The following is a 14,794-nucleotide window of genomic DNA, read 5'->3' on the forward strand; positions in this document are numbered from 1 at the left end:
CCCTACCGGTATGAGGGTTAATTATATGTTGTGATTTTGTTTGACGGAAATTATTTAAAAGAAGAAAGAAAGGAAATGGAAAATTTCAGTTGGCACAATGTGCAAAATACTTGTGATTCAGAGTTGAGGACGAGATCCTCGCATTTTTATACATGTGAAATATTTAAACTGGGCTACAAGACGCGGTGAAAGTTATATAAGGACGAGATCCTTGTGATGAAAATTATTGTGTTTAAATTCTCCCTTGTGAAATTAAATTTATAATATAGTACTTATAGGGAGTCATGCCTATTAGGCTTATTTGAAAATTATTGTATAAATTTTTCTGTGCATAATTTTCCAAATTCGTATTGTAATTTTTGGGTTTTGACCTACGAGGTGAGTTCCCAGGCGGCGTTAAATTTGACTCATTAATTCGGATAATTAATTATGAGGTCTTCATGCCTCGTGTCTCGTTGTTAGTAAAGTGGAGGTTTGAAACAATATTTTGTTAACATGAGATTAATCGGCGATGTTGTAATCGATTATGAATAACTATTAAGATTAGAGATGTGGTTATGGGCATACACATGATGTGTTTCATGTCCAGATATCATTATGATAATACAGTGCTTGTAATGCGGAGATTAGTGCTATTGATAAATATATTGTGGTGCATTGTTGAGTTGTCGATGTGTTGTTAGGAGTTGTTTTGGTGTTACTCTGATAGGTGGATAGTCCCAATTATAGGGGAAACTCTGCCGAAATTTCTGAAAACTTGGGAGTTAGAAAAATTTGGGACATTGAGATGTACGAAGAAAGAGATAAGTTACGTTATGTGTTTGAGGGTGGACTCTACTTCTCATTTGAGGATGAATGACCCTAAGTTGGGGAGAATGTAACACCCCGGAAAATTTTTAAAATAGTTAAACACTATTAAAAAGCTTATGTGTACGTAGTCACGAGTTACTATTGCCAGTCGAGACTAATATCGTGTGTTGATGTGAAAATCGGACCTATTTAAGAATGTTTGGAGTGTAAGAAATTTGGTATTAAAGTTTAGAAATATGGATAAAGGAAATGATCTCAATTGAAATGGCGTTGTCGAACTTATGTCGAATGCAGTAATGTGGGATCAACCGCGAGTATACGTGTAAAAGTAAAATCATCAATTTGGTAAGCTCAGAATAATTCTTAGTACATTCGAGGATAAACGTTTTGTTTTAGAGGTGGAGAATGTGATGACCCAAAATGTCATATTTAAATTAAATAATCATCTCGATATTTTAAGACCTTGAAAAGCACTATTAATTATTTTTCGACTTGCGTGCGTAGTCCGTATAAATTTTCGGAAGGTTTTTATATGAAAAATGGATTAAAATGTGAATTAGAGCTTTAAAACTCAACTAAGTTGACTTCGGTCAACATTTTGAGCAAATGAACTTGGATCCGAGTTTTGACCATTCTGCCAGTTCCGCATCGTGATTTGGGACTTGGTCATATGCCCAAAATCGTATTCGTAGGTGTATAGCTCAAATTATTGCCATTTAACACAATCTAGAAATCTAAGGCTGATTTCTTAAGATTAACCGTAGATTTGACTTTTGAGCAAACAACCCCGGAATGGAATTTTTATGATTCCAATAGTTTCGTATTTTGATTTTGGACTTAGGAGCATGTTTGAATTTGGATTTGGAAGTCCATGGGACAATTAGGCACATTTTGACGAAAGTTGGAAAATAGAAGATTTTTGGAAAGTTTGACTGGGAGTTCACTTTTTGATATCGGGATGGGAATTTGATTATGAAAATTGGAACAGATCCATTATGTCATTTATGACTTGTGTGAAAAATTTGAAGTCATTCCGGGTTGATTCAGTATGTTTCGGCTCAAAAAGTAGAAGTTGGAAGATTTGAAAATTCATAATTCAATTCAATGCGCAATTCGTAATTTTGGCGTTGTTTGACGTGGTTTGAAGCCTCGATTAAGTTCGTATTGTATTTTGGGGCATGTTGGTATAATTGGTTAAGGTCCCGAGAGCCTCGGGTGGATTTCAGAAGGTTAACGGGATGGATTTTGGACAAAAAAAACTAATTGCTGAAATTTTCTGCTACAAAAGCTTTGGACAGCACTGTGCAATCGTGGAGCCTACTTCGGAAACTTGTATCTCGAAATCTATAAGGAATATGAAAATTTACAAAACATAAAAGTTGTATTCCTCGCATCCTAGTTTCCAGAAGATAAACTATTAATCTTTTCGATATTTATACAGAAAGTTATGATCGATTGAATAAAGGTTGGTCAATCTATTTTGAAACATTTCCAGAAATTCCTTATGCGAGTAGGCTACTATGGGAGCATATATCTCACTATCTATAAGGAACTGGGTGGTGAGCAACACATGAAAATTGTAGCTCTTGGTGTCTAATTTCGGAAAGTTAAATCGTTCATCATTTGGATATTTTTACATAAAGTTATGATCGATTTACTGAATGCTGGTATTGTTGTTTTCTTTCTAGGACAGAGGCTAAATCTCATGTAGCAAATGTGATTTATAAGTCTCAATTGACAAATGCAACTTGCCTGGACAGATTCTTAAACACGAGAGTTAGCCATTTTTACTCCTTTTTGAGTTTTGAGTCTCGGATTTAGGCGATTCCAAAGGTGGTTTTCACGACTTCGACTTGGTTAACTGTTCTATATCCGAAAGTGATTATATTTCATAAATCCATATACATATTCATCAATTATTTCGGATTTAGGGGTAAGAAATTGGGATTTTTGTAAAATCTTCAAAAAACGAAAATTTAAGATTTGAAAGACAATCTAATGTTGGAATTCAATAATTTTTGCATGGTTGAACTCGTATCGTAATGGGTATTCGGATTTCGTAAAAATTTTGTCGAGTTCCTAGAGGCGGGTCCCGCATTGAATTTTGGTTGACTTTTTAGAATAAAATTTTAAGTCAATGTTATATTATCCGGAATTGTTTCTGATGAATTTTAATGAAGTTATACACTTAATTTGGATAGATTTGAGCCGTACGGAGGTTAATTAAAGCAAGAAGGCTATTTTGGAATATCGGCCTAACTTCAAAAAGGTAAGTATTTTGCCTAACCTTGTGTGGGGAAATTCTCCTTAAGCATTGAGTCTTATGTGGAAATTGTGTGATTGGAAACCATGTACATGAGGTGACGAGTACGTACTTGGTTTATATGTGCAAATTAAAATTTGTAGACACACGTATATATTTAATTGAAACTGGTTGACTGTTAGTAAATCCTTGATTTGTCATGACACATTCCTTGTTTGTCGAATTTGTATTTATATGATAATTTGGTGTGATTGCTACTTGGATTTTTTTGTGAATTCCATGTGTTTGGTGATTTGATATTTCCTAGAAATAACTTTATTATTGATTTTCCATCCACAAATAATTAATTAAATAAGGTAAGAAGAGGCATTAATAAAATTATCAAAAATTTGGATTAAAGAAGGTATTGTCCTTTGATGAATTATTTTTCCATCCTTGTTGTTGTTTTGAGGTTTTATATACATTGTGTGGGGCCTTGGACTAATTGTTGTGAAATTTATTGATTTTGTGGTGTCTTTGGAATTGGTTGTAGCCTTTGGGCATTTTGTGATATGAATTATTGCATTGTGTTGTTGGGATAATATTCCGCGAAAATTATTGTATAATTTGAATTATTATTATGAAGATATAAGGGTGGCATTCCATTGTTGATATTTTGTAGGTATAAGGGTGGCATTCCATTGTTGATATTACTTGGGTATAAGGGTGCCATTCCACTGTTATTATGTGTGTTGTGATATTGTCTGGGCGGAGTTATAAGGGTGGCTATTAAAAGGAGCGATAAGGGTGGCTATATGAGTGATAAGGGTGGCTATAAGAGTGATAAGGGTGGCTATTGATATTGTCAGGGCGGAGGGATAAGGGTGGCTATTATAGGAGTGATAAGGGTGGCTATAGGAGAGATAAGGGTGGCTATTGTCAGGGATGATATGTGATGGTGTGGGGGCATTGTGTTGGTAATTGTTATGTGATGATGAGGGGATATTGTGCTGGTAATATATATGTTGTATTATGAATTTCTTGTGAGTTCTTTTACATATTGTACAATTTATTTTATAAATTCAGTAAATTTGATAATAGTCAGATATATGTTGAAATTGTGAGCTTGTGAATATTGTCGGGCAGATTATGATATGGGCACAATGTACCGGGGAAATATGATGAATTTATTATTGGCATGTGGGTTGTCCGTAAGGTTATAATATGAAATATGTGCATGAGGTGCCGTGGTTATATAATTAAAATGATATTGGCACGTGAATTTTTCGTGCAGTCGTGATATGAAATATGAGCACGAGGTGCCATGAGTAAATGATGATGATATTGGCACGTGAGTTGTCCGTAGGGTTGTGATAGAAATATTGGCACAAGGTGCAATGGAAATATGAAAATGGGCTGAGACCCGTATTTTATGATTTGAAATGAGGTGTCACATGATGACTTTTATTGAAAGAATTATATTCGAAAAATATTGTTTGAAAGAATTTTTATTCGAAAGATATTTATTTGGAAGAATTATATTCGGAAGATATTTGTTGAAAGAATTATATTAGGAAGATATTTGTTTGAAAGAATTTTTTAAAAAGATATATATTTGAAGGAAGTATATTCGAAATATATTTATCGGAAAATATTATATCCTAAAGATTACTATTGGGAAGATTTATAGGCGAAAGATTAATATTTGAAGAATTTGATTAATTGGGCATACTTGTATTCATTATTTGTTGAGCAATATATATAGTATTCTTGTTTCTCTGTTGTTTATATCATTGGTTGATTATTGTTGCCATCATTGTTAGTTGTTTCCTATTACTTTTTTACGCTATATGGAACAGGTTATTAGACTAGCGAGTGTCTTGACTGTACCTTGTCACTACTCCACCGAGGTTAGTCTTGATATTTACTGGGTACCGCTGTGATGTACTCATACTATACTTCTATATATTTTTTTATGTACAGAGCTAGGTATTGGAGATATAGGACTCGGACAGAGTTAGAGTGTGATCGCAAGGATTCAAGGTAGAGCTGCTTGGTTGTCGCACTTAGTGTCTTTCCCTTTTATCGTACTGTCAATTATTATTCGAGCAGTATTGTATCTTTAATTTCCTTCAAATCATTTCATGTATTCAGTTAGAGTTCGTGACTCTGTACTACCAGTCTTGGGAGGTTGTATCTTTATTTCCATTGTTGATTTCGATTATAAAAAAAATGGCTTGGATTGTTATTATATTCGGCTTACTTAGTTTTAAAAACTAAGTGCCATCACGACAATTATGGTGGGATTTTGGGTCGTGACATGTAGCACATAGATTAATGTGTCTATTAGCATATTGTTTGAGCCCATTGATGTTGGACTATTGTGCTTATTAGCTCAGAGTAGCATCCCGTTTCTTTCCACGAGCGGGCGGTCATTGCATTAGATTAGACTTCTTTGGTGCCATTCCTGTGAATGAAACATTGTGTGAGTGGGTGAAATAACATAGGAATCACATTGAGACAAAAGCAGTGAAATATGTACCTTATGCGATGGGTTATGCGATCGCATAACTACTATGCGGTCCGCAAACCCATCGCAGATGTGCAAAACACAGAAGGCAAAAATGATTATGCGATTGCAAAAGCGACCACATATTTAGTTATGTGACGGCAAAGTGGTCGCATTTCTTCTTACCGGATGAGTTAAAGGTTTGTCTCTATTTGCGCAACATATGCGGACCACATAAGTGGTTTGAGATCACAAACATGATCGTATAATATTTTTGCAGTAGACCACCTATGGGACTTTTGCGATAACTTTGCGAACCGCAAATCAATGTGCCTCGTCACTCACATGTTCTTCACAACATAGGTAAATCACACTCATATGCCTTCCTAAGGTTACTCAATTAGATCCCCCCATTGTGGTCATAGGCCAATCAGACGATTTAAGAGGAAAGGGGTACTCAGACTTCCCCTATTTTATTTCCTCAACAATAACCCACACAGTCACTCAACCAAATCCTCACCATGATGCATCCGTAATCATAGGGAAGTAAGGGATTAAGGGAACGACCACAGAGCTCAGAATTCAGGAAGGAGCATGAATCGCAATTACGAGAGGGAGAAGAAAATTATACCAGAAGTTGGGCAAGATAATGCAAGTCTGAAATGCTTCATATGAGTTTGTGATTCCTTTCTTGGTGAGCAATTTTCTTTGTGATCTTTTCATTTTTCTTTCTTTGCTTGTAATTTTTTTTGTTTTCTTTTGATGTTGTTTCAGTGTTAGTGTGTGAGAAGAGTGAGGATATAAATGCGGAAGGTTAAGGTTTTTGTACCTGCCGAGTTTGCGGCGCATAAGTCAATCGCACAACACATTATGCGATGGCATATGTGTTGTGCGATGCACTAATGATTGGGCAGCCCAAACTAACTTTGTGATGCATTATGCGCTCGCAAAGTTATTATGCAGGCCGCATAAGTGAAAAACGTACAACATTTTTGAACACCAATTGGCCAATTTTTCTGCTTGTGTCTGCGATAACTATGCGGTTCGCATAGTCAGTATGCAACCGCATAGTTGTCGCCAAATCCGGACCTTTCTTTCCTTAATTTTCCTCAACATTAGGAACCTATTCATGATATTTTGGACTACCTGCACTCTAACACACACGTCAAACTTCTCAACACTATCAACTAAACTACATAAATGAAAAACTAACAAAAGAGTGTTACCACACATGGGTTTCCTCCCAATAAGCGCTTGATTTAACGTCGCGACACGACGCAGTTGACCCCATTTGGGCTAATCATTGGTGGGGACTGTTTTTGGACTATCCTTTAGAGCGAATTGTTCTATCAAATGCCTTTCTCCTGTGGTACCGAGATAATGATTTACTCATTGACCATTCACTTTGAAAGTTTGAGTTCCATCCTCCGACTCTAGTTCAATAGCATTATAGGGGGACACACTCACAACTTTGAACGGGCCAGACCATTTGGACTTGAGTTTTCCCGGAAATAACTTGAGTCTTGAATTGAAGAGTAAGACTAGGTCACCAAAATTGAATTCCAGCTTTAAGATCTTCTTTTCATGGACAAACTTTATTCTCTCCTTGTACATGGATGCACTCTCATAGGCATGGTGACGGAATTCCTCCATCTCATTGAGTTGTGTCATTCTTGGATTAGCAGCATTGGCCCAGTCAAGATTCAACTTCTTCAATGACCACAAGGCTTTGTGTTCAAGCTCCACTAACAAGTGACACATCTTGCCAAAAACCAACCAGTATGGTGAAGTGCCAATATGAGTCTTAAATAATGTGCGATATGCCCACAACGCATCATATAGCTTCCTTGACCAGTCGGTCTTGTTTGCATTGACAGTTTTTGCTAGGATGTTTTTGATTTCCCTATTAGAAACTTCGACCTGACCAGTCGACTGAGGATGATAAGATGTGGCCACCTTGTGCTTTATGCCATACCTTTCAAGAAGCCCGGTGAAAGCGTTGTTGTAGAAGTGCGAACCACCATCACTCAAGATGGCCCTAGGGTACCAAACCGCGTGAATATGTTCTTCTTAAAGAATGCGGTCACACTCCTTGCTTCATTGTTGGGAAAGGCGATTGCCTTAAACCATTTGGAGATGTATTCCATATCCACCAATATGTAGGTCATGCCATAAGAACTCACAAAAGGGCCCATAAAGTCTATCCCTCACACATCAAAGATCTTGACCTCCATCACAAAATTTATAGGCATCTCATGTCTTTTAGATATTGACCCTTGTCTTTGACATTGATCGCATGCCTTCACCATTTGATCTATATCTTGGTAGATTAATGACTAGTAGTAGCCACAATCAAACACTTTTGCCGCTGTCCGGTTCCCTCCATGATGATCTCCAACTGGGCTGTCATTGCATGCCTTGAGAATTGGCATTACCTCATCTTCTGGAATACACCACCAAATGACAGTGTCAAGATGTTCTTGCTCAGTCACCGTGTAATTCATTTGAGCGCCATTGAGTGTCTTGCTTGGATAGATAACAGGATGAAGGATTGTGTTATGTCGTTGACCAAGCACTTCCCCAATAACTACACCACTAGCGTCACACATGAGTTCAAATGGAAGAGATGAATGGGGTGTGACAATAATAGGTGTCGTGGTGAGATTTTCTTTCAATTACTCAAAAGCATTTAGAAAGTTATCATCAAATACAAACTTTGCATCTTTTTTAAGGAGCTTTCACATGGGATTTGCAATTTTTGAGAAGTCCTTGATAAAAATCCTATAAAACCTGGTGTGCCCCAAAAAGCTTCGGACACCTTTTAATGAAGTGGGTGGAGGAAGCATGGAATTGATTTTGATCTTTGCACAATCAACCTCTATGCCTCATTTGGAAATTTTGTGACCCAACAAAATGCCCTCGTCCACCATGAAGTGGCATTTCTCCTAGTTTAGCACAAGGTTTGTTTCTTCACATCTTTTGAGAATAAGACAATGCTCAAAGGAATCACCCACTACAGAAAAGTCATCCATAAACACCTCTAAGAAATCATCCACCATGTCTGAGAAGACTGACATCATGCACTGTTGGAAAGTATCTGGGGCATTGCATAGCCCAAATGGCATATGGATAAAGGCAAATGTCCTATATGTGCATGTGAATGTTATCTTCTCTTGATCTTCCAATGCGATATTGATTTGGTTATAGCCGGAATATCCATCCAAAAAGTAATAGAATGACCTTCCCGCTAGCCTATCAAGTATTTAATTAATAAAAGGCATCGGGAAATGTCCTTGCAAGTAGCACTATTTAGCCTCCGGTAGTCCATGCAAACTCTCCATCCGGTCACTGTTCTCGTTGGGATGAGCTCATTTTGGTCATTTTCAATCACGGTCATGCCTCCTTTCTTCGGCACACATTGCACCGGACTCACCCAAGAACTATTGGCAATGGGGTAGACTACCTCGATATCTAACCATTTGATGATTTCTTTCTTTACCACCTCTTGCATGAAAGAGCTTAACCTTCTTTGATGCTTTACGCTTGGTTTGCTCTCTTGCTTCAATTGTATCTTGTGTTCACAAATTCCGGCGGGAATTCCTCGGATGTCCGCTATTGTCCACCCAATAGCTTGTTTGTGCTCCCTTAAGACATTCATAAGTTGTTCTACTTTCACATCATTAAACATAGAAGAAACGATTAACGATAGTGTCATTAGAGCTAAGAAATGTATACCTCAAGTGCGGTGGAAGTGGTTTGAGTTCAAGTTGCGGCAACTCAATAATTGAAGGCTTGGCGGGAGGAGTGACTATTCGCTAAGTCAAGGGAAATTTTTTTTGGAGCATAAGTGTAGGATCCAAGTCCTTCTAATTCATTTACCAATTCATGTACCCCTCCATGTCTTCACGGTCAAATTTTACCAAAATAGCTGCCAATGCCTCACCAAGGCATTGTTCTTCCATCTTCATTTCAACTATGTCTTCTACCTCATCAACAACATCAATGACTGAGATGCTTTCATATTCATGTGGCAACTTCATATCATTGCTCGCTTGGAAGGTAACCTCTTAGTCATTAACTCGAAACTTGATCTCATTTTGTTCTAAATCTATAAGTGCTCTTTCGGTATCCATAAATGGTCTCCCCAAGATGATGGGTATTTCTTTGTCAATAGTACAATAAAGGATTAGAAAGTCGGTGGGGAGCATGAACTTTCCCACTTTCACAATAAGATCATCAACAATCCCCACCGGTCTCTTTATTGAATGATCGGCCATTTGCAACCTCATACTTGTAGGCCTTGGCATACCTAACCCCTCTTGCTTGTAAATATCAAGAGTCATTAAATTGATGCTAGCCCCATTATCACAAAGAGCTCTTGCAAAATCGCACGTCCCAATAATGTATGGAATCGTTAAAGCTCCCGGGTCTTCTTTCTTTTGAACGGTGGTTGTTGTAATGATGAAAATAATCCGATGAGTCACATTCACCACTTCATTATTGGTGGTTTTATTTTTGGTGATCAAGTCTTTCAAATGCTTGGCAAAACCCGGCATCTCTTGAAATGCTTCCACAAATGGATATTCACCGATAATTGCTTGACAATGTCATAGAACCTTTCAAGTTTGCTATCATTAACCTTCCTAGCAAGTCTTTGAGGAGGAGGTCTAGGAATTGGTGGTAGAGTTTTTGGTGCCTCTTTCACCTTTTTCTTACCCTCTTCCCGGTTCACTTCTTGAGCTTTTACCTCTTCTGGGACCTTTTGAACTTCAACAACACTTGGCACCTCACTTTGTGTCTCAACTTCTTGTTCGAAATCTTCCACTTCTACCATTTGTTCATTATCTCCTTGAAGTACTCTCCCACTTCGAGTCGTGATTTCCATACAATGAGAAATTGGACTGCTTCCATTACCTTTTGGATTAGCAATTGTGTCACTTGGGGGTGTGTCCTTTTTCTTCGGATTTTTCTCTCTTGAGAGATCTCTCATTTATATCTCCAACTTTTGAATGGATGCGGTATGAGAACCCACAATCTTGGTCACGTTCCTCATTGAAGTGTCGATCTTTCTTGATTTTGCAATAATCGTTCAAGCATGCTTTCCAACTTGGAATCACTTGATGAAATGTCTTTCCAATGTGGAGAGTTGGAATTCCCCTTTGGTGGAACATAGGGGTTTGAACTCCAATTTGAAAAGTTGTTGTTGTTGTTACTCCAATTCCCTTGATTTGAGCTACCATGGTCATTTTGCCACTGTTGGTTCCCTTCCCCTTGCGGATTAGGCCTCCATTGGTTTTGTTGTCCTGGACCTTGGTAGGGTTTCCTTTGATAACCTCCTTGAGAGTTGTTGACATAATTCACTTCCTAATAATCCTCATTTGATGTGGGTTGAACATCTTCTACCACATTCCCCTTTTTTGTTTGACTTTCACGGAACATCCTCATCATCACATTGATGTTGGTGGCAAGGCTGACAATTACTTGATCTCTTTCTTGGTTCTCCTTAATCATGTCAGTCAAGGAAGGTACCATATGAAATTCAACCCGTAGTGTCCTCTGAATGCCAAGCTTGGTTATGTTTTGCCATTTTGTCAACGATTTGTGTGATCCTCGCAAATGTTTTATCCATAAAGGATCAATCGGCTGCATTTTTGGCTATAGATTGATTCATTGCATCCAAGCCCAGGTAAAATTTCTCCAACAAGATAGATTTCGGAAAACCATGATTCGGAGACCTCACCAAATATAACTTGAATTTCTCCCATGCCTCATGTAGATGTTCCCCCAGTACTTTCTTGTAAAAGAAAATTTATCCTGGAGCTTAGACTTCTTACTTTGCGGGAACCATTTAGCTAGAAAATCTCGGACGAGCTTAGGCCAAGAATGAAAGGAATTTGGTGGTAGATTTTGGATCCCATTCCTTGGGTCCCCAGCCTATGAGTACTTTAACTCCCTCAGTCTTAGGGAATCATCTAAGATGTTGTTCTTCTTGTGCATCGCACACACACCCAAGAAGTTCCTGAGATGTTGTGTCGAGTCATGTAGAATTCCTGAAAACCCCTTTGCTTTGAGCATTAGGATTAAACCATGTTCCACCATGAAAGTGGCAGCATCAACTCTCGGAGGTACAATAGCATTTGTATCCTCAATGTACTCATCTATGTCCACAAAAGGATTCTCTTTTCGTCATATTCGACTATATTTTCCTATCAACACCAAGCAAAGCAAGCAAAGTGTGATTGAATAAAAGAAGACGAAAAGTAAAGCACACACTAATTAGTAGTTTCAAAATCGTATTCTCTGGCAATGGTGCCAAAATTTAATATGCTCAAATTACACTTTAATTAAATAGTGTAAGGCGGTCGGTATCAAATATAATAACCCAACAAGGTTGGGGTCGAATCCCACGGAGAATAGGTGTGAAAAGATTACTTGAGGAGTATGAATTTTGAATTAAGTCGTAATTCTATCCCTTTAGGCGATAAGAGAATTATACAATAATGATTTAACAAGATAACTAATTTTGTTGTAAGAATGTGATTAAGGAAACCAAAGTTGTGTCCCTATCAATGAAATATAATGCTATCGGTGTTAATATTATATATTTCTAATAGAAAGTCCTTTTTGATATGCAAAAGGTTTCCAAATGACTACCTAATATTTTTCATTGGTTGGGTAATATTTTCTCTTTATGAATTTTCAAATATAAAAGAGTTTCAATTTAAGAACAACCAATTTATGCCCAGTAGAACCCATTTATTCGTAAGTGATTCTATTAAACAAGATTTAAAGTCTTAAGCTCTTGATATTCATTTCTACCAAATCCTAACCCACTTTTCCAAGTAAAGAAAGGGTAGACTGGAATAAGTTAATATATGCAACCACCAACCATAAATAGAGCACAAGAAATGAATAAATATCAACCAACCATTATATATATATTCAATGTTAAACACTCTTTAACATCACACACATTTAGGGTCCACAACCTTAGTATTTAAAACTAGCCACTAATGCTAAAATACAAAAAAAAAAAAAAGCAATAAATAAAGTCATAAAGCTTAGAAAAGTGCAAGATTCTCTCTTCACAAGCTTCCAAATTAATAGAGTATTCAATGCTATCAATGTAGACCCTTTTTCAGACATGAATACTGTAATACCCCATAAATTTGAATCAGTTGTGGATGCATTAAATGAGTATTAATGTGATTGTTATCAATTTGTTATGATAATAAGTGTACGAGTCATATCATAGGTGATTTGGGGTCCAAGGAAAGACCTAAGTCTAAGCCAAGTTGGAAAATTACATGAAAGACTAAAATTCTAAATTAGCACGCACAAGACTATATGTTGGACGAGTATATCTACATTTATATAAGGTATTATGTGATTCAAAGCCTATCAAATGAAATATCTTTGAGTCTAGTTTCTAAAACGTTAAACCGTTCATCATTTGGACACTCCTACTAGAAGTTATGACCAAATTACCAAAAGCAACGCAGAATTTTACACTACCACGCCGCCCCATGCGGCGTGGCTGTGTAAATTAACAGAGCACCTCCAAATTTCATTTCTAAACACATTTTGCATTACCACGCTACCCCATATGTCTCCCCATGTGCCGCGGCTGTGCAAATCTTTGTTTTTTATCAACCCGACCCTATTTTGATATAAAACCTTCGGGGGTTATTTTCCCCACTTCAAATGGACGAATTTTAGGGTTTTCCTACACCCTCTCAAGACCTCCAACCCCTCGCATCTTCAATTTAAGCAATCCTCATTATCTTGGTGTGAATTCTATCATTCATACACTAGTATTGATGAAATCTACACATAAAATACTTAGATCTTCAAGGGATTTCTTCAAGAACTCAAAGGAGGGTTTTGCAAGATTTCTTTCAAAAAAGTAATCTTACACCTTTAGACTTACATGTATGGATTTATTAAAGGAATATGAGTATGAATAAGTATTGAAACTCTTGGTATGGTGATTGAAAATCGTAAGTTCCTAATTTGACTACACAACTATTATAGAGATTGAAAGATGTTAATTTAATGGAACTTTGTTGGTTGGGTGTGGATAGATGGTCATATATGTGATTTTGGAACTTATAAATTGGTTAATCATGATGGTGGGATAAATTATTGATAAATGGTGGTAGTTAGATGAAATAATTATATGGTGATGAGATGTAGAGATTTATGCCTACAAGGTGTTTGATAATATGCCTAAATGGCTTACGTTATGAAATTTGTTACTAATATTAGGTTCCATTGGATGTTGCTATTGTATATTGAAGGTTCTTAGTATTGTGGATCATTCTAATACCACTAAGGGGAGAAATTGAGGTATGTGAGGCTAACTCTCTATGTTTGGGAATGTTAATGAGTCTCCCTACACTACATTTCTTTTATGACATTACTAATTGCCTCAGAAATATAGTTAAGCCTAGCTCCTTGAATAGTTGTAGAACTTCTATTATCTAGATTCATAACTCGCTCATGACTTTCATTCTAAACATTGTGAGCTTAGTGCGTATTCAATATAGACTTGGGTTTGATGCCCCCCGAGTCTTAGTATAGATTGCTCAGTATGCCATATACAGTTGAAATTTTAGTATTCATAATCAGTTCAAGAATAGATATCTCAGTCTAGTTCCATTCAGTATTCCAGTATAATGTAACCCAGTATGACCCAGTTTTCCAGTATCATGTAACTAAATGTGAGTTAGTATTTCACTATCATGTATTACAGTATGATTCTCAATTTCTAATTTTAAATTCCTGAATGTTGAACACTTGTATTTGGGACTGAGGCCGTAGTTTATATGATTTATGCATACTTGGGCCTGAGGCCGTAGTTTATGCTTTATGCATGTTTGGGCCTATGGACGTAGTTTATGCTTTATGCATTTTTGGGCCTGCCGTAGTTATGTATATGTGTACTTGGGCCTGAGGCCGTAACTTGTACACATATATATTGGGCTCAAGACCATAGCTTATTCAGATAAATAGGTTGTTCATCATTCAGAAGAGGGAGTATTCATATCCTTGCTTCCTTTGTTCAGTTCAATTATTAATTATCATTTCAGCTATTAGTTATCATTTCAGTTACCAGTTATCAGTTCAGTTATCAGTCATCAATTATCATTTTAGTTTCAGTTTCAATAGTTATCATTTCAGTTATCAATTATCAATTCTCAGTTATCAACTCAGTTTTAGTTTCAACATTT

General features: G+C 36.8%; 1 protein-coding gene across 1 annotated transcript; it reads right to left on the reverse strand.

Annotated features, from left to right (window-relative positions):
* Nucleotides 1-6,950: 6,950 nt before the first annotated feature.
* LOC138874491 (uncharacterized) lies at nt 6,951-8,170 on the reverse strand. Its single transcript, XM_070152968.1, has 2 exons — nt 7,920-8,170; nt 6,951-7,599 (listed from the first exon to the last, which is right to left on the reverse strand). The coding sequence occupies exons 1-2, from the start codon at nt 8,168-8,170 to the stop codon at nt 6,951-6,953; spliced, it is 900 nt and encodes a 299-aa protein (XP_070009069.1).
* Nucleotides 8,171-14,794: the final 6,624 nt, after the last annotated feature.

The sequence above is a fragment of the Nicotiana sylvestris genome, chromosome 1, assembly GCF_000393655.2.
Source record: "Nicotiana sylvestris chromosome 1, ASM39365v2, whole genome shotgun sequence".
NCBI classification, from domain to species: domain Eukaryota; kingdom Viridiplantae; phylum Streptophyta; class Magnoliopsida; order Solanales; family Solanaceae; genus Nicotiana; species Nicotiana sylvestris.